A 23,524-nucleotide genomic window follows, 5' to 3' on the forward strand; every position below is an offset into this window, starting at 1 on the left:
AAATAGAATTATTCCACAATTCAATACTCAATACTCAATATGATTCATTCTTATCTAGCCTGATCAGGGACCAGAGTTCACGGAGAGCATTTATTGATAAGGCTAGGTACTCAGTTCACAGGATCAATAGTCCAGTTCAAACTCTCTGTGATTCAGGGTCAGAATTTGTCATCGACGTTTCGACACATCAAAAAGGAAGTGTAAGTTGTACATCAAAGAAGGGTCTTCATCAGGACAAAACAAAGGAACACCCCAACTGTCTATATGATGACAGACAACGGAAAATGTTACAGGAAAGACAATTACCCTATTCACAGAATAACACTAAAGGGGATGAAAAATCAGTTAGGAGCCCCCTGGGAAATCCTCTGGGCGCAATACCAAAATGATGCGCAGTCAGGTACGTTGTTGTAATAGAAAATACCTCTAAATGGGAAAAACATATGTATAATGGCCCCGTGGAATGACCATCTGGGCAAAATGTTAAGGGAAGTGCCGGCAGAGCTTGTGTGCACATATAAGCTGTCGTATCCCACAAAAGAGCTAAAGATAGCGGGCAGCTGCTCTCAAATGGCTCTATACGCTGGTATCATTTGAGATAAGTTGCCTGCTTAGAGGTATGTCCTATTTTGTATTGCTTTCTGCAGATACACTAAGTTTTTCTGATAGAACCATTTATTCTGATATCAAATTGTGGCAAAGGGTATCACTTTTTGTGTGGTAGGTATTAGGCAGCAGCACGTACTGTGGGTAGTGCAGACTTCAGATGTCACTGCATGATGGGCCTACAGGAGCAGCTACAAGGGACAGAACTTTAGCATCACTGGTCAATTATCCAGGGAGCCAGAGCCAATCCATGTTCCTTTGGTGGGTAGCCCGCTAAGCCCTACCATTCCAAAGTCATGCACCCCTGACCAGGTTATCAACATACGAGATGCCCCAGGCTTCCGGACTCCTTCTCGGCAGCCATGACTCTCTCCCGCTCCTTGACGGCATCGTTCAGCATGTCCACCGCTTCCTGGAGCTCGTCCAGCGGGCTGGCCATCTCTTCCACGTTCTCACCAGTCACCTGCTTCTGCCCTTCCTTCGTCGGCGTAAGGCGCAAAGGCTCGCGAAAATCAAGTCTCCGCCTCACAGCCTGAAAGAGAAATATTGGAATCAGAATCGTGGAGGTCATCGGCCCTGCCCTGATCTCAGAGTCAAGGTATTCTGGGTAGATCTCGTGGGCTTCACAAGTCAGAGGTGGAGACAATGCTGGGAACCTTACAATGCACAAAAGAACACGGTGCCTGCTACTCAATCTGGCACCCCCCATTATTGGTGAGCCTATTAGGTTAGCAACAGTGGGTAGGATGGAGGAGAACAGTGTTGGCTATTCATGTCTTGTTTGGGAAGGGCCTGTGTGCTTTCTTTTTAAGGCACAGCTTGTGGAGTTTGTGTGTGCGGCTATCTGTGCACCCCGAAACATGCCAATGGAAAAGACGAGGTTCCAGGGCACCCCTCCCCCTTGGCATCAGGGATATTTTGCCTACTAAGATCTTACCTCCCGTTGCCCTACCCGGTCCTCTTTGGAGAGTCGAGGGACTCAGTGGTTACTTTAAAAAGGTGCGAGAGGGGGTTCGTTCAAGTACCACCCATGGAATGTATTGGCTCCTCACCGGAGGTACAACACAAGGTGGTGAGGCGGTGGGTTTGTTTGGGGAGGGTTGGGGGTGTTCATTTACTCTGTTGGAAGCTATCAAGTGCTTGCTGGATACTGAAACCCTTCTAAACATCCCAGGCCCATGGGACCACCACTTACATTACATGGATGAGCCTTGTTCTTATTGGTTTCAAGATTTTCGACATTGCCCAGGGATTCAGAAGAAGTCGATAGGTCTTTGATTAAATTCTCCGGTAGCTACAACCTTTCCCATGATACATTTGTGGGGTCTGCAGCCATTACTAAATACTATTCCTGCCTCAAATTGTAGTCTTTTATGTGGGGACTCTCATGGTTTACTTTTGATTGTGCCTCCTTTGACAATGGCTGGTACATTTCTGGTGGGTTACATCAGACCAGCAAACCTATTGGGAATCCATCTGCCAATGGGTTTATGTCTCAACGAGGGGCGCATGGCAAGCATTTATTTTAGCTTGAAGAGGTGGGATTTCATTTTACCTCCCGAACAGCATCTCAACACCCACTAAAGCCACGCCTGAGGCCACCAAACTTCTTCCAACTCTGCCTTCTTCAAAAAGCCAGCAGGGTACTAATTCGTCCTTCTCTATTAAAAGGGTGCAAACAAGGTGTCCATAGGATACCCACCACTCTCATTCTGCAAACGCAGGTGCAGTTGCAAGTTTTGGTGGTAAGCGGTAACCAAGATGGAGCAATTCCCTACTCTGCACCATCAGACGTCATAACCCGATGCAACACTCCAGACTGCACTGTCTACAGGATACCAGCAAAACCCTTTCTCATAATCACGCCTTCTTTGAGTGTTATACCACAACTCAGTCACGGATGATATAATTACCAAAAATTACCAAACACAAAAAAGCATGTTTCTTCACTAGTGGCAAACACTGCAGTAAATAGCTAACCCCCTATTAAATAGTCAATAAACCTGACAGGGGTAAATATGTATCTGCCCTCAGATACCACTTGTACAAGCAAAGGACAATAGCCCTGAAGAAGGCAGGTTACAATTTCTTACCACAGCTGAAACATGCCAGGTGCTTTACAATTACAATGGCAGTGAAGATTTCTTACAAATGTTGAAAATATGCTGGTTTTTTTAACTTATTGGATCAAAAGTAATAAAACTTCAACTGGTTGTTTGTCCAACATTTTGAAAAAAAAAGGCAAACATTGACTTTAATGCCATAATATAGGATTACTATAAAGAAACACACATGGTGACAACGTTGTATCATGTGTAGGTGTTTATGACAAAAAGAGATGCAGATTCTACTTAGACCATGAGCTAAATGTTTGAAGACTTGTTACAGTCTGAACTATTTGTGTAATGCAGGGATATATCGTTAAATGCTTCATCCATTATAGGAGCTGCCCCTCTTGTAAAGGATTCTGCTAAGGGATTATTTCAGTACTCATGAAAGTTCATATTGTGATGATTTAGGATGCTGAATGGGACACCAGAGTTTTAATATTATAGGCCTAATTACTATGTCGGGTGGATTTAAGACCGCCTGACACCGTCTCGGTCCTGGGACCGACCGACCTCTGGTCGGTGGTCCTGACCGCCTTATTAGGATGCAACTGAACACTGTTCAGTCACATTCCTACATTTCCCTATGGGAGCATGCATTACAGCCATAAACTGGCCGAAATATATGCTCCCAAAGGGAAATGCGAGATGTGGTTCATCCCTGCACCTTACGGTGCCTGCCACAGGGTGCAGGCCCCCAACCAGAGGCAACAACCCCACGCGGGCCTGCTGGGGACACCCATACATGCTTTCTGACATGGCTTTCATGTCGGACAGACCAGCACGGAAACCATCCCGGAAACCGTGCATTGTAATCCCAAGGGCGAAAAGGCCAGCACTTTGGGATTACAAGCTGGTTCCAACTGGCCGACGGTCTCCTTGAGCCTGTCGAAAGCCAGCTGGAAAGACTGGCCGGTTTAGTTTCCCACTGCCAGCATTGTAATGCACCGGTCGGAAAGTAAACTGAGTGGCCGATTACGGTGCAGCCCATTAGGGCTCCGAACGTTGGTTGGAGCCTTTACGGGCTGCATTGTAATCAGTGTAAATGAGTGTGGACCTTTTTGCAAAGAAGATAATGGTTTCATATGAAAAGCTGGCATCAGTCGTATGAAATGAAGATAAGGTCAAAGGTCATGTAGTGTGTGTGATGCATCTAGCAGTATAGACCTGGCCGGTTTGTCAGCTGTTGACACCTATATGTCGGTTTCTCGTGACGTGTTCCTTACCGGCGTCACGTTCCTCTGGCTCAACTTCTCCTCCATCTGCACATTCTGTAAAAACTCAGACAGAACCAATGAGTCTCTGAGGTCCAACTCTCTGCGCCGGACAGCGTCCTTCACCAACGCAAACCTGCCAAGGTAGAAAGAAAGGCAAACATAGAGGCAGCGGTCAAGAGTAATGGGTAAGGATACTGCAGCGTTGCCAAGGAGCCGAAAGATTCCTCTGTCCTCAGCCATCTTCCCTCGTCTACACCAGACTGTACATTAATGCCAAAGCCAGGCTAGCCACAAGTCCAGCAGACTTGTGGTGTCACCAAAAACCTGTTTTAGTCAATTCAGTAAGTTTTGTCTCATAACTGTAGATGGAGACATGGACGGCTACCCTACATGAGATGCAGGACGTGTTCCTAGCGCAACCCGACATTGGGTTTCGACTATCTTGGGTAAACTGGCGTATCACTGATTACACATGAGAAACACCAAGGGCCTGGTGTAGATCTTGGCGGACGGGTTACTATGTCGCAAAAATGACGGATATCCCATAGACCAGAATATAAAACCACCGGAATATAAAACCCATTGTATACTCTGAGATTTTTATTTCAGCGGACATGATATTTATCACCGTTGTGACGGAGTAACCCGTTCGCTAAGTTCTAAATCAGGCCTTAAGTCTTTAAACGTGCTAAGAAAAAAGACAAGTATTACATTGAACCCTTTACTTTAAGAATACCTTCTTCAGGGGCCCTAGTGGCTGGTGGAGATCATGAGGGGAGCAAAACCAAAGGGGACGATGGGCGGATTGTTCAACATTGCAAGCACTCACCCTCAGTCAACTGATCTGGGTTTAATCCATCATCGTTCTTTAGCTCACTCCGCCACCCCAGTTCAGACACGGCCATATGCAAATCAGTCTGACCCTGAGCCTGATGGGAGCAGTCCAGAGTTTCCTTGCCAGAGGCTTTGCTGTCAAACCTTCCCAAATCCCAGTGCCATTCGCCCTCTTTTGTGATGCAAAACTGGTGCACCATTAACTGCCAGCTACTGGGCAAGAAATAGAACATAAATAGCCCTCTCCCAGGTGCCATGACAGCTCAGTTTTAAAGTTGTTTATAAATAGAAAATTCTTACTTGTGAAGCTTATTTTTTAGGGTTCTTTGGGCACTGCGGACTGCGTTCAAAACTGTGATTATTCACTGATAAAAACCCACCGATTTCCGGCATATTCTTTTATGTCCCCTGGTGTTTATGAAGGAAGGCAGGTCTACCACTTCTCCGCTTTAAGGACAGTGGGTCTTCAAAGAAGCCCACCAGTCTCGGGTTGATTGCGATATTTGCCCTAATGACAACGTGAGCTCATCTTTTGTTGCCTGCATGGCAAAGACGTATCAAGGGTCCTACCTTTTCTCCACTGCTTCAAGCCTCTTCTGTAACTTTGCGGCTAAGTAGAGCCGGCTGCCAGCCGGTATTCCATTGGTCTCTGCCCTCAAGGCATGGAGGGAGAGGCCGCGAGAGGATAGCTCACTCTCCATCTGGCTGGTCTCTTGGAGGTCTTTCCTAATGGCTTCAGGGTCCCTCATGACAGCGGGCTCGGAGAGCGAGCTGGCCAGGGCCTGCAGCCACCGCTCCATATCTGCGAGTTCATCCAGATCCCTGTGAGCCTGGGTAGAAGGGGAAGAAACAGAGTGGGACAATCACTAAGAGAAAAAGACTCATCGCTATCACCTGACAGCAAGAACACTTCAGACCCCAGAGGGTCTCACTGGAGCCCCCTCTTGAGTCCTGTAGGAAAGGACAATGGCTTCAGAGTCAACCTTAGTACTGCAGTGGCAATGGAGACAACAGTCAAACCCACCACTCCCCAAAAAGCCTGTCTAAACCATCCATGCCTCATGAAAGACGTTCTTCTTGTGGCTAGGTACTGCTGCGTAGCGTCTACCTTGGGTAGGGATTACCTCCAACAGTGCCGCCCCTTCCTCAGACTATCTCCTGTTTCCTGCCCTGATGAGTTTTCCTACAGCGATACTTCTTGTGTATCACACAGCCTCCTGTGGTACTCCAACTCCTGAATGCTACCTACCTGACTTGTTGAAGAACAGCTGACAGGAGTTTTGTACCCTCCTGAGTTTTTTGCCTGCTTCCTACAGCCTCTACCCCTCCCTCTGTATCTTTTTTTGCCAATGTACTTTCGCCCATTCCTGGTGCATGTAGCATGCCAACCGCATGTGTAATGCTCAGTTTTGAGGGTGGTTGCCAGTGGTGCACACCGGCTGTCATTTTTGGGGTCCAGGACTTATTTCTCATTATTAGACTTTGATCCAGAGCAAGAGAGAGGAAGACTGAAAAGGGAGAAAGAAGGAAGAAGGGAATAGGAAAGCAGTGACAAAGGGAGAGAGCAGATATGAAAAAGAACATGCACAACTGAGATAAAGAGACAGGAAGGAAGGGCGTGGCCAAGATGGCGGCCTGAGCGGACGTGTTTGGCAGAGGCTCCTCGTCCCGATCCCATTAGAGCACGTTTTAATAGCGTTTCTTAACAGCTTCTTGTCCCCTGAATACTGATTTACCCGGAGGCTTACTGCGAGAGCCCGGCCGGGATCTGCAGGGGACCATTATCGCCTTTGTCTGAGGCGACCCGGCGAGGGGCCTGAAACGAGGTTCGCGGCCGCAGACGCTGCCGGCGCGGCCGGCCGGCTAAAGGGCCAGCGAACGGAGCCCCGGGGTTGGGGCCAGACGTCGTGCAGCGGAGCGGTTATCTCCCCCATGTGAGTGGAATTGAGCAGGGAGACATCAGACGCAGCCATCTCCCAGCCGCGTCCGCCCCTTGGTGTGGGGAGCTCCGGCAGCGGCAAGGGGTGCTAATTGAGGCCCCGGTCTGGGCCTAAGCGAGGAACGTCGGAGCTGTGGAGCTCGTCGGAGCGGCCAGCCCTGCCGGGCGGGGCCGATGGGTGAAGCTCCGATGACCGAGGTAGGCACCGAGTTGCAGCGCACCTGCCTCCCCTCCGAGGGTGCTGGGCCGCAGAAAGCCACATCGGAACGCCGCCACTGCATAGCCACTCGCGGCCCATCTGGCGGGGCGCTCCTGAAGCGGACGGGAGCGAAGCGTGTGGCCTGACTTGGACCGAAACGGAGAACGACGGAGCAGGTTCCTCCGCCGCGGAGGCGAAGGTGAGGAGTGGGCAGGGGAGACGGCCCGGGCTCCGTGGTCGGGGGGCAAGAGTCGGGCCCCCAGCAAGGCACACAACGAGGCCGACACACGACGGCCTAGCACCAGAGAGGGCTCGGCGCAGCAATAGAGACAGGCCAACGCTGCAATCCGGAGGGCACCGCCGGTGCGTGGAGAGTGGGGGCCACAGGGGCCGGACGCTGTAAGGGGCGCACAGGACGTGGAAGGGCCGGCTGGGATAGGGTGTTACTCTGGGGACACGCATCGAGTCCCCGGCGGTTGATACGCCCTGGGTCCCCCAGACACTGCGCAGCAAAAGCGGGGCTGCGAGGCAGGCCCATCACGCCACCCTCGGACCACCAGCTTTGGCAATCAGTGCACGGAACCCATCGAGAGGCCTGACGGAAGGCCGCGACATAGACGCCATTAGTAGCATCAGACCTCACGGTGGCCTGGACGACAGCTGCAAGCCGTGGGCTCACGGGGAAGCTCCTGGGACTGTGACCCGGAGGCTGGCTTTCGGGCCCTCTGGGGGACACACGGTGGTAGAAGGAGCGGCGAGTGGGGTGCCAGCGGGGGCCAGACCGGCTGGATAGGGCGACATGGCGACAGGGGGCGGCCTGACGCCTGGGATCTAGCACGGAGCGCCCGGAGGGAGAGCCAAGGGGAGGCATATCGGGGTGCAGACAATCAAGCCCCCAGCGAGGGTCAGACTGGGCCCTAGCTCGTCCACACATACAAGCTGCGCAGCACCCTTCACAGCCCTACTCAGCCACGAATCCGGAGCAGCCAGGACGGAGAGACCGCCCACGGGGCCCCGCCGAAGACCGGGCATTAACAAAAGATCCAGAAGCTGCGCGAGAAGGGAGCGGCGGCCCAGGAGGATGGCCAGCTCAAATCGTAGAGGGGGACGCACCATCCCAGAAATGTTGAACAAAGGATCATCAAAGGGGGACAAGAGCCCGGACAAACCGACATCGTCAGCACCACCTAAAGAGAAAGACCGCGAAGAAGGAGACGCCCCAGTCACGAAATCCTTTATGGAGACCCTCTTTACCTCCCTGAGAGAAGACATTCAAACCCTCAAGCAAGAAGTGGCGGGAGGGTACAAGGAGCTGCGTCGGGACATAGATGACCTTGGAGAAAGGGTGGAAGCAGCGGAGACTACGGGGCATGCAAGGAGTGTGGAGGTGGACATCTTGAAGCAGGAAATTATCAGGCTCCAAGACCAACAAATGGACCTGCAGGCGCACACAGAGGACCTTGAGAACCGCTCAAGACGCAACAACATTCGGGTTCGAAATGTGCCGTCTAAAGCGGAGGGGGAAGACGTTACACTTTACCTGCAGGAACTGTTTTGAGGAATACTGAAGGAGAATGAGGACTTTGTGATACGTATTGATAGAGCCCACAGAGTGGGTCTTGCACGTAGGGCACCTGCTCCTCCCCCGGACATTCTGGCTTTTTTACCGGATTACCCCCTCAAAGAACGCATCCTGAAGGCAGCACGTCAATCACAACCCATCTGCTTCAGGGGTCACACGGTGGAGCTCTTTCCGGACCTTTCGGCAATTACTCTGCAGAAACGGCGAGCTTTCAAGGTGGCTACCGCATTCCTGAGCAACAATGGGACCCCGTACTCCTGGAGCCACCCGTTTAGACTTATATTTAAATGGAATGGATCCCTTCAGCAATTAAAGTCACTACGGGATACATGCAACCTGCTGGGTATCCCCCATGAAGGGGACACCTCGGACGAAGAGACAGAACCATGGCCCTTGCAGTCGACATCTTCACAAATGTCCAGAGACGGCTGGCAGCGAGTGAGGCACAGACGCGCGGCCAAGAAGGGATCCAAACCGGACCCAGAAACAGTGGCACAGGAACACGCGGCAGCAATACGAGAAGTCTCTAAAGACACAGGTGCCGACTCTTGAAGGGATGAGAGCAGGAGATTGGCCAAGCACCACCACAGCGCTACATCGGGGGGGGGGGGGGACAGGAGGCCTCGAGGCCGCCATTGCCACGCATTCCCTTCACTCGAAACTCTACCACAGGCCTGAACTGTCGTTGAGTAGGCCTGGGACAATGTTCACCAGTTGGGGACTCACAGTTGAGGCAGGGGAGGGGTGGGTGGGAAGGGAGGGAGTTGACATACGAGCATTTCAAGGGGGGGTTCAGTTGAAGTTCCGGGCGCTTTGGGGAGGGGAGGTGGGCTCCGGTGTGTTCCTTTCACCAAGACAGTTAGAGCGGGAGCTCGGCGGGGCTCCGGACCTGGGCAGCGTATGAGCAAGGCAGGGCAAATACTTCCACATGGCTAACGAGTCTATTCAGGTTCTAACGTTAAATGTTAAAGGACTCAATAATCCAATCAAGAGAAGGGCAGTACTCTCATATTTGGAGAATTCCGGGGCAGCAATATGCCTCCTTCAGGAGACACACTTGTTGGCCAAAGACTGGCACCGCATGAAGTCACGGGTTTTCCCGCATCAGTTCTACTCATCCACCTTGGAGAAGAAAGCTGGGGTGGCTATCCTCTTCGCTAGACACTTCAAAGGCCGGGTGGGAGACAAAGTGGCAGAAATCAAAGGCAGACTACTTGCACACACTGTTTTTATTGGAAACTTGGCATTGACAGTGGGGTCCATCTACGCTCCCAACACCAAACAAGAGACATTTCTTAAGGGAGCGCTATCGGAGGTCTTGGGCGCAGATTCGAGTTACACACTAATAGGCGGAGGCATAAACCTGGTTATGGATAATGTGGTGGACAGGTCGGGCAGAGATTCGGCGACTCTGGAGCTCTCTCTACAGAGGGGAAACGCTGGCTCACTAGCAGGGGGTTCCTGGACGCATGGAGGGAGATACACCGCACAGCTCCAGGTTACACCTTTTACTCACATGTGCACCGTACATATGCCAGAATAGACCACTTTCTTGGTTCTACGGATCTGGCCCCCATGATACAAGATCTGGAGGTTACCCCAGCGGCCCTTTCGGACCATGAGGTAATAGTACTCCACTTGCAGGTCCCGCTTATGTGGCCACACAAAGGTAATTGGCGGCTTCGCAAGACTTTGCTTATGCGTAAAGGGCTCACGCAGCAACTTTCACAGAGCATCGCAGATTATTTAAGCCGGAACGACACGGGGGAGGTGGCCATCACAGCGGTATGGGGGGCACTAAAGGCAGTCGTCAGGGGGGAATTGATGGCGATCTCGGCCGCGGATAATAAGGAACGGAAAGAAAGACGCCAGGAGCTGTCAGCACAGGTGCTAGAGTTAGAGAGAGTGCACTGCCGGACGGGGGCACCCCGGATCTGGCGCAAATTAAAGGCAGCTAGAGCGCAGCTTGCGAGCCTTGACCTAGATAGGGTGGAACATGCAGTGTTACGCCTTAGACACACTTATTATGTGGGGGGGATAGGACGGGACGCCTACTGGCCAGTAAACTTAAAGCGAAAACGATCCGGTCTAAGATCCCGGTCATCCGCGAGGTAAATGGGAGGGAACTCTACGAGGACGACCGCATTGCGGAGGCATTCCGGGCATTCTATGCCAGGCTATATGAGGCTGATCCTGCCCCAGACGATGAGGTGGGGAAGGGGTATCTGTGCGAAGCTAATGTGACGGCGCTCAATGATGCAAATGCCGGGGCTTTGGACGCCCCCATAAGCCTAGAGGAGGTGATCTCGGCCATCGCACGCCTTAAACCACTTAAGGCACCAGGCCCGGACGGGTACTCTGCGGGCTTTTATAAATCCTTTTGCCACCTCCTCGCCCCGGTGCTGACAAAACTTTTCAACTCCTTCCAGAGACGGGGTTCGATCCCACAAGAGATGCTCAAGGCAGACATTATAGTCCTTCCGAAACCAGGAAAAGACGCCTCTCAATGAGCTGCATATAGGCCAATCTCGCTACTTAACATCGACCTGAAGCTTTTTACAGGGATCCTGGCACCGAGACTGGGGTCATGTCTCCCAGGCATAATTGAACCCGATTAGGCAGGTTTCATACCCTCCCGTCAATGCGCAGACAATACCAAGCGCCTGATGCACGTGATTGATAAAGCCCACTATAATGACGCAGCCCTTCTATCAGTCGATGCTGATAAAGCGTTTGATAGAGTGGATTGGATCCACCTAGACAGGACACTGTCGAGATTTGGTCTAGGGGAGAGATTCAGGGCCTGGGTGGTGAGCTGCTACGTGTCGCCCCAGGCAAAGATCAAGGTAAACGGGACAAGCTCCAAACCGCTTAATATTCGACGGGGCACGAGGCAGGGCTGCCCACTCTCGCCGTTACTATTCGCCCTTTACATTGAACCGTTCGCCCAACGGGTACGGGACAATCAGGCCATCAAGGGCATCACCTTCGGGGGCGAAGAACAAACCATCAGCTTATACGCGGACGACATCTTAGTCGCCGTGGACAATCCAAGGGTCTCGATTCTGGCATTTTTGAGGAAATGGAGCGGTTCGGGAAGGTATCGGGCTTCAAAATGAATGTCGGAAAGTCCGTGATCCTCCCTCTAGGGAGTAACGCTCGCCAGGCCAACAGAGGCTCGCTCCAGATGGGAGGGCTATCAGAGTGAATGGTGCTTCCATACCTGGGGATCGACTTGATGCCCACGACGGCCCAGACGCTAGAACTGAACTACACCAAGCTCCTCACACGCGTCAGACGGGAAACTCTCCGATGGCGACAACAACTGCTTTCATGGTTGGGCCGAGTAGCAGCCGTTAAAATGTCCTTACTACTGAAGGTGCTCTATCTGTTCCAGACTATTCCGGTCACTCCCCCGATAGGTATGATTAAAAACTTCAGGACGTCATTCAGCAATACGTCTGGGCCGGTAAACGCCCGAGGTTGCGGCGCGATCTTCTTACGCGGGTGCAAGCTGAAGGAGGGCTGGGGGTCCCGGACTTGCACCGATACTTTCAAGCAGCCCAGCTGCGCTATCTTTTAGAGTGGTCCAGGCCGGTCTCGGAGAAACGGTGGCTGTTTCAAAACAGGGCGATGGCGGGAATGCCACTTTGGAGAATCCCATTTCTGGCACGCCGGGACAGGCCGGCATACATCAGAAAGTCCCCCGTCACCAGAACACTCCTACAGGTGTGAGATGCGGTGGCAGTAGCCAGAGATCTCACATCCTTTCCGTCGCCGATGACACCCCTACTTGACAACCCTGCGTTCCCACCGGGATTGGTCCCAGGCTCCTTCCCTCAGTGGCGGCGGACGAGGTGTCGCGCGGCCGGAGACTTATTTGACATGCAGGGCTTTATGACTCTGGACGCGATTAGAGATGGATATGAGATAGATCACCCACATAATTTCCAATACTTTTTAGTTGCGACACTGGCTTACTCACAAAGACACACTCCCACATGTGAGCCGTTTCCTCACGCCCTTCGAGAAGTGGCTCCTAACCAAGTCCGAGGACAAACGGGCAATTACAGAATTGTATGAATTACTGACCCCACCCGCGCCACAGACTAGGTCAGCAGGGCAGAGGCGATGGGAGAGAGAACTGGGCCGTGCGCTCTCCGATAAAGAATGGCAAGATATTTATCGAGCACACCACACGGCTCGTAACGTGGCCAGTAGGGAATCCGCGGTTAAGGTGGCCAGCTAATGGCATCTGACCCCAGAGAGGTTGCACCAGAGTAACCCCAGCAGGGATCCTAAGTGCTGGAGGGGTTGCGGACACACGGGGACCATGATCCACCTGCTCTGGGAATGTCCGGAAGTGCAAGAATACTGGGAGGTGGTACTCCGAGATATAGACCTATATTTCAAAACGGAAATCCCCCGATTCCCCGCATATGCAATACTGGGCCTGCCTAACAAACCGACCTTCCCACTCAAGTCAAACAGATGGGGCTGGCAATGGGGGCAGCAACGCAACACATCGTCTCACTCTGGGGCAACACACGAAAACCCACACACACGGGATGGCTCCATAAACTATAGTATATAATGGGGATGGAGCGAATTCAAGCCTCTCTTACACAAACCTCCGACACCTTTAGGGAGATATGGTTTCCTTTGGTAGTGCTGCTATCCCATGAATTCCATGAACTTACATGCCCAGAGTACCTTAAAGTCCTCAGATTGGTGGATGAGTTTCACAAACCACAAGGCGACAGAGAAAAGAAGGCACGGAAGAGACCCAGGTGAATCACTAGAGTTAACATAACGGAACACATCGGAAGGGGAGGGGAGGGGGGAGGAGGGTAGTTCAAGAGGAGGGCTAGTAGGGGATAGGGCGGGCAGAGGGGGGGGAGTACATGGACTCATTGCATCTGCCCCTGGGGACAGGATGTCTCAAGTTGGATCCATCGAGGGGGGCATGAGGAGAAATACGAGCTGCAGCTGTCCTACCATTGCATTGTTTTGTCTTGATGCCAATAAAATAAATCTGATCAAAGAGACAGGAAGTACCAGGTGTTGAAAAAAAGGGGAGAAAGCAAGGATGAAAAGAACCCAGCAAGTCAGACAAAGAGAACGGAAGTGGAGTGTGGTGGAAAAGAGGGGACCGCTGTAAAATGAACACCAGCGGCCATCGTTTACAATGTTCCAGGGGGTGCAACGGGCATGTGCGTCTGCTATGTGCACCCCCGGGGATCAATAGTATTCCAGAAGAGGCCTCAGGCGCTTGTGTGTCACCTTCTGTAATACCGATAGTGCTGGTGCACATATAGTTCCAGAGCTATCATGAGACGGCGTAAATACCCTGACCGTGCCGCAGTACGCCCTAAATGGGTGAGTTCTTGCCTGCACATAGGTGCTGGCAGGCTGACCAAAATGGCGGCTGGGAAAGAAACTGATGCTCAGAGGTAAAAATGGCGGCACCCAGAAACTAAATACAGGTCTAGAACATTCAATTCATACAGTTATTTAAATCTAAAAACATTCCCTAAAATTCCATCACTGTGCAAAATATTCCTTTTGAGGTTTCCAGCAGACCCCCAGAACAATTCTCCCCCTCATGTTCCCAGCTCTTCTCTGAAAAAACAATGCAGGGTCAGGACATCAACATTTTTTTAAACGCAGAACCCGTTTGCGACGGCGCGTTTGCTTAAAGGTGTGCCGTGGCGCAAACAGGGAAAGCGTGCCCGACTTGTAATACGGGCCCGGTGACATTAATGAGCACGAGCTTTGGGTCTTTGAGCTTTTTTTCAACAAATTAAGCACTGCATGGCATGTGCTCTCCAGCAGTACCTGCTGTTCAAGTACTAAACGTCCCTAAACATCCACACATCTCCATCTGCGCCCTCCGAAACACTGGGCATGATTCACAAAGGTAATCTTACACTTTACATTTAGAAGTCAAAAACTCCGATTTAATAGTAAGCATATGATCTGCAGACCCGTGCACTGTTGCCGGACCTTGTTTAGCTCCTGCAGACCCGTGCCCAGTTCCAGTACCTTGTTTAGTTCCTGCAGACCTGTGCGCTGCTCCAGTACCTTGTTTACTTTCTGCAGACATGTGCCCTGCTCCAGTACCTTGTTTAGTTCCTGCAGACATGTGCCCTGCTCCAGTACCTTGTTTAGTTCCTGCAGACATGTGCCCTGCTCCAGTACCTTGTTTAGTTCCTGCAGACATGTGCGCTGCTCCAGTACCTTGTTTAGTTCCTGCAGACATGTGCCCTGCTCCAGTACCTTGTTTAGTTCCTGCAGACATGTGCGCTGCTCCAGTACCTTGTTTAGTTCCTGCAGACATGTGCCCTGCTCCAGTACCTTGTTTAGCTCCTGCAGACCTGTGCGCTGCTCCAGTACCTTGTTTACTTTCTGCAGACATGTGCCCTGCTCCAATACCTTGTTTAGTTCCTGCAGACATGTGCCCTGCTCCAGTACCTTGTTTAGTTCCTGCAGACCTGTGCCCTGCTCCAGTACCTTGTTTAGTTCCTGCAGACATGTGCCCTGCTCCAGTACCTTGTTTAGTTCCTGCAGACATGTGCCCTGCTCCAGTACCTTGTTTAGTTCCTGCAGACATGTGCCCTGCTCCAGTACCTTGTTTAGTTCCTGCAGACATGTGCGCTGCACAGTACCTTGTTTAGTTCCTGCAGACATGTGCCCTGCTCCAGTACCTTGTTTAGTTCCTGCAGACATGTGCGCTGCTCCAGTACCTTGTTTAGTTCCTGCAGACATGTGCCCTGCTCCAGTACCTTGTTTAGCTCCTGCAGACCTGTGCGCTGCTCCAGTACCTTGTTTACTTTCTGCAGACATGTGCCCTGCTCCAATACCTTGTTTAGTTCCTTTTTTTTTTTTTTTTTTTTTTATTTCAGGTTGCAAACACACAGAAATTAAGACAATTATATGTTACATACATCCGCGTAACACAACGACATTGTCATTTTTTAGAAGTTTACACAAATGACTATATATATATACATGTACTACTTTGCCCCCCTTTTTTTTTTTTTTTTTTTTTTTTTTAGGTCGTTTCCTCTTGAATCCATTGTTGTACCGGAGCCCAAATTTTCGTCCCTAGTTGCCTCTTCTTCCTTCCCTTAGTAGCGTATATAGCTGATTCAAAATTAAGTTTTGCTAAGAGACGGGCTCTCCACATAGAAAACGATGGTGGAATTGAGTTAATCCACTCCTGAGTTATACATGCTCGATATTCAGCTAACATAATAAAAATCAAATGTTGTTGTTCCAAAATTAATGTATCTGATGAAAGTCCAAATAAAATCAGTTCTGGTGTAAGAGTTATCGATTTTCCTGTAATTCTTTCAATAAAACATTGTAATTGCTGTATAAGCCCATGTAATTTAATGCATGAGAAGAACATATGTATTGAGTCTGCTCCAATATGCATACAACGACTGCACACTATACCAGCCGTGCCCCCCCATTTCATAATTTTTTCCGGTGTGTGATAAAGGTTAAACATTGCCATATAATGCTGAGTTCTTGATCGTCCTGTAATCAGAATATTATTAGCCATTATAATTGATTCCTCCAGCATCAGATTATTTACATTCAACTTTTCTTCCCATTTGTGTTGAATTCCAGAGAGATCATCAGATAGAAAAGTCAAGAAGAGTTTATAATAATATCCTATTTTTCTTTTGACATATAGACTTTCTATCAACAAGATCAATTTTAAGTCTTGATACTTATTACGCATTAACGGGGTTAGAAAGCTAGATAATTGTAAATATTTAAAGTAATCTTGTGAAGGAATTTTAAATTTCTGTTGTAATTCGGAAAAGGAGATTATAGTATTTGCATTAGTCGGACATAGATCACTCAGAAAATATATACCTCTGTTATTCCACCTTTTCATCACTGCGTCTCTAAAAATGGGGGGAAAGGAGTGTGAAGAATTTAGGGGGGTATATCTTATAACTTTTGGGATCCCCGCCAATTTTTTAACGATTTTCCATGCTTTGAAAGCTGCTAATATGATCTTAAATTTTGTTTTTTTGTAATAGCTCGGTTCTATTATTCTTAAAAATTGATTGTTAGAATCCTGGCCTAAAACTAATTCATAAATCGAGGGAGAGTGTGCATTTGAGATGGGAGTTTTTTTGCCCACAATTAATGGTGCAATACACGGAAATATCGTAGCAAGATAATAAAATAACAAATGCGGAACAGACCATCCCCCTCTATCCCTTGGCAGTATCATTTTTTTATATGCCCTTCTGATACCCTTGTACCCCCATAAGAATCTTCCTGACATTCTTTCAAGTTGTTTAAAATACTCCAGCGGGAATTCCAAGGGGATTGTTCTAAATAAGTATATAAATTTTGGCAAAATTAGCATTTTTAATACATTATTTCTGCCGTATAGGGAAAGATGCAAATGGTCTATTCTTTCCAATGTTGAGTTCGCTTTACTCAAAACCGGGGCAAAATTTAAGTCTAGAATTTTTATTATAGGTGTAGTTAATTTAATCCCCAAGTATATTGCTTCCCGGACTATATTAGCAATGGGAGGAGAATCTTGACCAACATAAATTATTTGCGTCTTAGATAGATTTAATTTGTAGCCTGAAAAGGAGCCAAAATTATTTGCCAGATCTTCAATTCTAGAAAACGTCCTCTCTATATCCGTGGTAAGCACAACTAGATCATCTGCATATGCTAGGGCTCTATAATTTATACCCCCCACTGTCACTGGAGCGATATATTCATCCTGATTTAGTTGATTAAGAAAGATGTCAATGTAAATAGCAAAGAGGAGTGGGGAGGATGGGCAGCCTTGACGCGTTCCACGCTGGATAGGAAACAACTCTGATTTCATAGCCCCGATTCTAACTGATGACATTGGATTTTTATATAAGGTTTTGAAAGCAGTTATGATTCCCGGACCAAAGCCCTTTATTATTAACAAATCCCAAAGATAGGGCCACGTCACCCTATCGAATGCTTTTTCTGCATCCAATAGGGTAATCCCTATTGATGTCTCCGTCCCCTCAGCCCAGTCCATAATAGCCACTACCCTCCGTACATGATCTGCTGTATCCCTATTTGGAATAAACCCGTGTTGCCAACGGGATACAATTGTTGCAATTATCTTTGATAATCGTGTTGCTAATATTTTTGAATATATCTTACTGTCTGTATTAATTAAAGATATTGGTCTATATGACGCCGGGTTTAATGGATCTTTATCTTTTTTAAGAAATGTCATTATCAGCGAATGGGCCCAGGAGTCCGGTGGGGAACCTCTCTGTGCTTCTAGAAAAGTGACAAGTATATCTTGTCTTATGCCATTTCTAAAAACCTTATAAAATTCCAATGGAATGCCATCGGGTCCAGTGGCTTTTCCTAACGCTAAAGAATTTAATGATAATTCAATTTCTTCCCAAGAGATTTCAGCCTCTAGAGCTGACATTTGATCATTAGATAGAAGTGGTAGAGTATTAGCTCTAGCAAAGTTCATACAATCTTGCGAAGAGTAGGAATCAACATTATATGTATATAGTTTTTGATAAAATTGTCGGAAAGTTTCTAGAATTTCTTCAGGATTATTATGTATATGTCCCGCTTCATCTTTAATTGAATCAATTGTATTGTAGACTTCTTTTTGTCTAGTTCTTTTAGCCAAAATTTTCCCTGCATTCTCAGCCATTTCATACATTTGAGATTTATGGGTTGCTATTATCCCTGCCAGTTTTAAAGCAAAAGATTCATATAAAGCGGCTTTATGGATTGCTAGATTTGTTTCGATATCTTCAGTTGGGAGATTTTGAATAATTGCAGTTGATAGTTTTTTTCCCCATAATAATACATTTTTAAAGCCTTGATCTATACTTGCTCGTACTGTCTTTTGTTTTTTAATGACTTTTCTGTTGATTGGGAGCGCACAGCTGTTTTTTAAGAGAATTCAAATTGATTACGTGAATTTATTAAAGATTGGGTGCTACAAGCAGGTGGCACGTCCGTCCTACGTGCGTTCGGAAGATACACTCAAAGTCGTGTTCCCATGTGACTTGGGAACATCCCTGTCTTCTGTGCACACCATACGGTGCTTAAATAAGCTTCCACAACATTTAGATGTTTGAGATATTTTTAATCATCATTGTTCGTCATTATTTGCATGACTGAAGTTTCTTTTGTAGGTTAAATGTTTTCAATATAGCTCCAATGCATTTCGGGTTTATTCACCCTTCATCTGGGAGCTTCTAAAAATAAATGAGACATAGCGCTGTTTTAGAAAATATTTGACATGGAGTGGCAGTCGTAGCATGCGTGGTGGATCGTGATGTGAAGGGATTAGCCGAGTTACACTACTCGAGATTCACGGTGTGCACATAACGAGGTGAAGGGTCCAGGTAAAGGGGTTCATGCGGAAGAGAATAAGTGGAAAAAAGTGGAAAAACTGCTAGATTAGCGTGCTCTTTTTTTCGGAGTGACATGCGGGGTTTAACCAAGCTGTGCCGGGGCTAAAAACCTGAAAGACTCACGTTTGACCGTTAACTATGCAGGCTTCTGGAAATAAAGTATGGGTTTTGTTTTAGTAATTTGTTTACTACCACGGGTCAAATGTGTGCAAAAGGCACCTCTCAGGTTGTGGCGTAGTACTTACTGGATATCGGCGTGCTCGGTTTCGAAGCGGGTGATCAGTTTCGGCGTCCCTGCTCCTCGCGGACCGGGAAGTGAGTGAGAGTTAGTTTGGGAAAGTGTAAAAATAAGCGTAGGACTACCGGTGGCGGCCATCTTGGGTAGGTGAAAATCGAACGGAGGTGTGTTGAACAAACTGGTTAAGTGTGATATTAGATAAACATATGGTAATGACATAAATACATTACAGCAAATGTTTGATTAAAGTAAAATAAGTATAAACGCAAAAATAATCATGTGTAGAGAGAATACAGTGCATTGGTGACCAATCGTACTGCAGGACAGTCAGTAAATGGCATCAGACACCATAGGGTGTTCTATAAGTAACATGAGTACTCCAAGCGATCATTTAATCCAGTGGGTTTCATAGATTGTAGTCTATAAATCCATGCCATCTCTCTTTTGAGGAGTTCCTTGTGGTTGTCTTTTCCCTCTCGTTTTTCGATCACTTCAAGTATCAGGAACTTGAGTTGTGACACGTTGTGTCTGGACTCTGTGAAATGTACTGCTACATTCGATCTTGTGCTGTTGTTCCTTATGTTGGACTTGTGCTCGTTGATCCGAGTCTTTATTTTCCTCTCAGTTTTTCCAACATATATGCTGCCACATGGGCATTTGATAAGATAAACGACGTTCTGTGTATCACACGTGGCGTTGACTCTTAGTTTGATTTCGTTGCCTCTCATTGGGTGGTTTATGGACGGGCCTCTGATTATGCAGTTGCAATTTCCGCAATTCATGCAGGGTTGAGTTCCTTTGTATCGGTGTTTGACAGTTGTATCATTGCTGAGAATTTCTTTTATGTTTGCGCTGCGAGTGTAGGCAAAGATGGGAGGATTCTTGAAAGAGTCACCAAAGTCTTGTTCTGCTGTGAGAATGGGCCAATGTTTTAAGATGGTTTTTTTGTATGCTGTACTGTGTGTAGAGAACCTTGACACCACGACCATCCTGTCTTCCTGCTTTTTGGTGGTTCGGATTAGTAAGTTTTTTCTTGGGGTGTTGTGGGCTTTTTGTATGGCTTCTTGAATGATTGTATTCGGGTATCCTCTGTCGAGGAATCTTTTTCCCATCTCGTTCAGTCGCAATTCAACTGTTTGGGGGTTGGAAATGATCCTTTTGACTCGTAACATTTGAGATGTCGGTAAATGTCGCTTCAGGGATCCTTGGTGAAAACTAGTGTATAATAGTGTATTATTTCTGTCTGTGGGTTTGCGGAATAGGTCCGTGTCGAAGCCAGTTTCTGTTGCTGTAATTCTTACATCCAAGAAAGTGATTGTTCTTTGGTTGGTTTCCCACGTGAATTGTATTCTATCATTTATAGAATTGAGGGTTGTTAGTGCTTGTATTAGGGATTCCTCTGAACTTTTCCAGATGATAAAAACGTCATCTATATATCTGGCGTACATTTCAAGATGGTTATTCCAGTTGGGGTCGTTGTAGATATTTGTCTCTTCAAAGAGTTTCATATACACGTTGGCATAGGTCGGTGCGGCACAATTGCCCATCGAAGTCCCGGACCGTTGCAGGAACCAGGTGTCCTCTTGTCGGAAGTAACTGTGGTATAGTGTGTAAACTATTAGTTCCATCAAGAATGTTTGCATCTCTTTTTCTATGTTACTCTCCAGAATGGCTTTCTCCATCGCTTCTATCCCTCCTTCGTGGGGGATGGACGTGTATAGTGATCGTACATCCGCAGTACACATAGTGAACTGTTGGTTAGGGTTCACCTTGACAAGTGCCAGTTTCTTTAAAAAGTCTGTAGTATCTTGGATGTAGCTGTTCATGTTTACCACTATCGGTTGGAGATATCGGTCAATGAATTTCCCTATTGGCTCATGGAGAGAGCCCTTGGTTGAGACGATGGGTCTGCAGGGAGGATCCCTCAAATTTTTATGAATTTTAGGAATCATTGTGATGGTTGGGCTCCTGGGAAATGTTTTGATAAGGTATTTTTTTGTCCGATCGTCAATGATTGTTCTCTCATGTGCTTTGTTAATGATGTGAGCCAGCTCTTCTTTGAATTGGTTGGTGGGATTATTTGGGAGTTTCAGGTAGAGTTGTTCATCATTAATATGTTCGTCCATCTTTGATTTGTACATGCTGGAGTTCATTATCACAAGTGCGCCTCCCTTGTCAGCTTTCACGCACTTGATGTTGGTGTTCTGTGAGAACTAACCAAAATGATCACTACTGAGGAGTTAACACAGATCCTGGAGGACACTAAAATACAGATAGAAAAACACGCCAAAGAAATAAACGATCGAAAAATTACGATCACTATACACGTCCATCCCCCACGAAGGAGGGATAGAAGCGATGGAGAAAGCCATTCTGGAGAGTAACATAGAAAAAGAGATGCAAACATTCTTGATGGAACTAATAGTTTACACACTATACCACAGTTACTTCCGACAAGAGGACACCTGGTTCCTGCAACGGTCCGGGACTTCGATGGGCAATTGTGCCGCACCGACCTATGCCAACGTGTATATGAAACTCTTTGAAGAGACAAATATCTACAACGACCCCAACTGGAATAACCATCTTGAAATGTACGCCAGATATATAGATGACGTTTTTATCATCTGGAAAAGTTCAGAGGAATCCCTAATACAAGCACTAACAACCCTCAATTCTATAAATGATAGAATACAATTCACGTGGGAAACCAACCAAAGAACAATCACTTTCTTGGATGTAAGAATTACAGCAACAGAAACTGGCTTCGACACGGACCTATTCCGCAAACCCACAGACAGAAATAATACACTATTATACACTAGTTTTCACCAAGGATCCCTGAAGCGACATTTACCGACATCTCAAATGTTACGAGTCAAAAGGATCATTTCCAACCCCCAAACAGTTGAATTGCGACTGAACGAGATGGGAAAAAGATTCCTCGACAGAGGATACCCGAATACAATCATTCAAGAAGCCATACAAAAAGCCCACAACACCCCAAGAAAAAACTTACTAATCCGAACCACCAAAAAGCAGGAAGACAGGATGGTCGTGGTGTCAAGGTTCTCTACACACAGTACAGCATACAAAAAAACCATCTTAAAACATTGGCCCATTCTCACAGCAGAACAAGACTTTGGTGACTCTTTCAAGAATCCTCCCATCTTTGCCTACACTCGCAGCGCAAACATAAAAGAAATTCTCAGCAATGATACAACTGTCAAACACCGATACAAAGGAACTCAACCCTGCATGAATTGCGGAAATTGCAACTGCATAATCAGAGGCCCGTCCATAAACCACCCAATGAGAGGCAACGAAATCAAACTAAGAGTCAACGCCACGTGTGATACACAGAACGTCGTTTATCTTATCAAATGCCCATGTGGCAGCATATATGTTGGAAAAACTGAGAGGAAAATAAAGACTCGGATCAACGAGCACAAGTCCAACATAAGGAACAACAGCACAAGATGAATGTAGCAGTACATTTCACAGAGTCCAGACACAACGTGTCACAACTCAAGTTCCTGATACTTGAAGTGATCGAAAAACGAGAGGGAAAAGACAACCACAAGGAACTCCTCAAAAGAGAGATGGCATGGATTTATAGACTACAATCTATGAAACCCACTGGATTAAATGATCGCTTGGAGTACTCATGTTACTTATAGAACACCCTATGGTGTCTGATGCCATTTACTGACTGTCCTGCAGTACGATTGGTCACCAATGCACTGTATTCTCTCTACACATGATTATTTTTGCGTTTATACTTATTTTACTTTAATCAAACATTTGCTGTAATGTATTTATGTCATTACCATATGTTTATCTAATATCACACTTAACCAGTTTGTTCAACACACCTCCGTTCGATTTTCACCTACCCAAGATGGCCGCCACCGGTAGTCCTACGCTTATTTTTACACTTTCCCAAACTAACTCTCACTCACTTCCCGGTCCGCGAGGAGCAGGGACGCCGAAACTGATCACCCGCTTCGAAACCGAGCACGCCGATATCCAGTAAGTACTACGCCACAACCTGAGAGGTGCCTTTTGCACACATTTGACCCGTGGTAGTAAACAAATTACTAAAACAAAACCCATACTTTATTTCCAGAAGCCTGCATAGTTAACGGTCAAACGTGAGTCTTTCAGGTTTTTAGCCCCGGCACAGCTTGGTTAAACCCCGCATGTCACTCCGAAAAAAAGAGCACGCTAATCTAGCAGTTTTTCCACTTTTTTCCACTTATTCTCTTCCGCATGAACCCCTTTACCTGGACCCTTCACCTCGTTATGTGCACACCGTGAATCTCGAGTAGTGTAACTCGGCTAATCCCTTCACATCACGATCCACCACGCATGCTACGACTG

At 47.5% G+C, this 23,524-nt stretch overlaps 1 protein-coding gene across 2 annotated transcripts in view; it reads right to left on the reverse strand.

Annotated features, from left to right (window-relative positions):
• Positions 1-23,524, reverse strand: part of LOC147706727 (uncharacterized) — a 235,996-nt gene that overhangs the window by 120,334 nt on the left and 92,138 nt on the right. For both annotated transcript variants that reach the window (XM_086925870.1, XM_086925869.1), the window contains exons 16-18: positions 5,336-5,595; positions 3,941-4,064; positions 932-1,138 (exon numbers count right to left, since the gene is read on the reverse strand). In XM_086925870.1, coding sequence (XP_086781996.1) covers positions 932-1,138; positions 3,941-4,064; positions 5,336-5,595 — 591 coding nt within the window. The remainder of the gene's footprint in view (positions 1-931; positions 1,139-3,940; positions 4,065-5,335; positions 5,596-23,524) is intronic.

Source organism: Lissotriton vulgaris, chromosome 6 (assembly GCF_964263255.1).
Source record: "Lissotriton vulgaris chromosome 6, aLisVul1.2, whole genome shotgun sequence".
NCBI lineage: Eukaryota > Metazoa > Chordata > Amphibia > Caudata > Salamandridae > Lissotriton > Lissotriton vulgaris.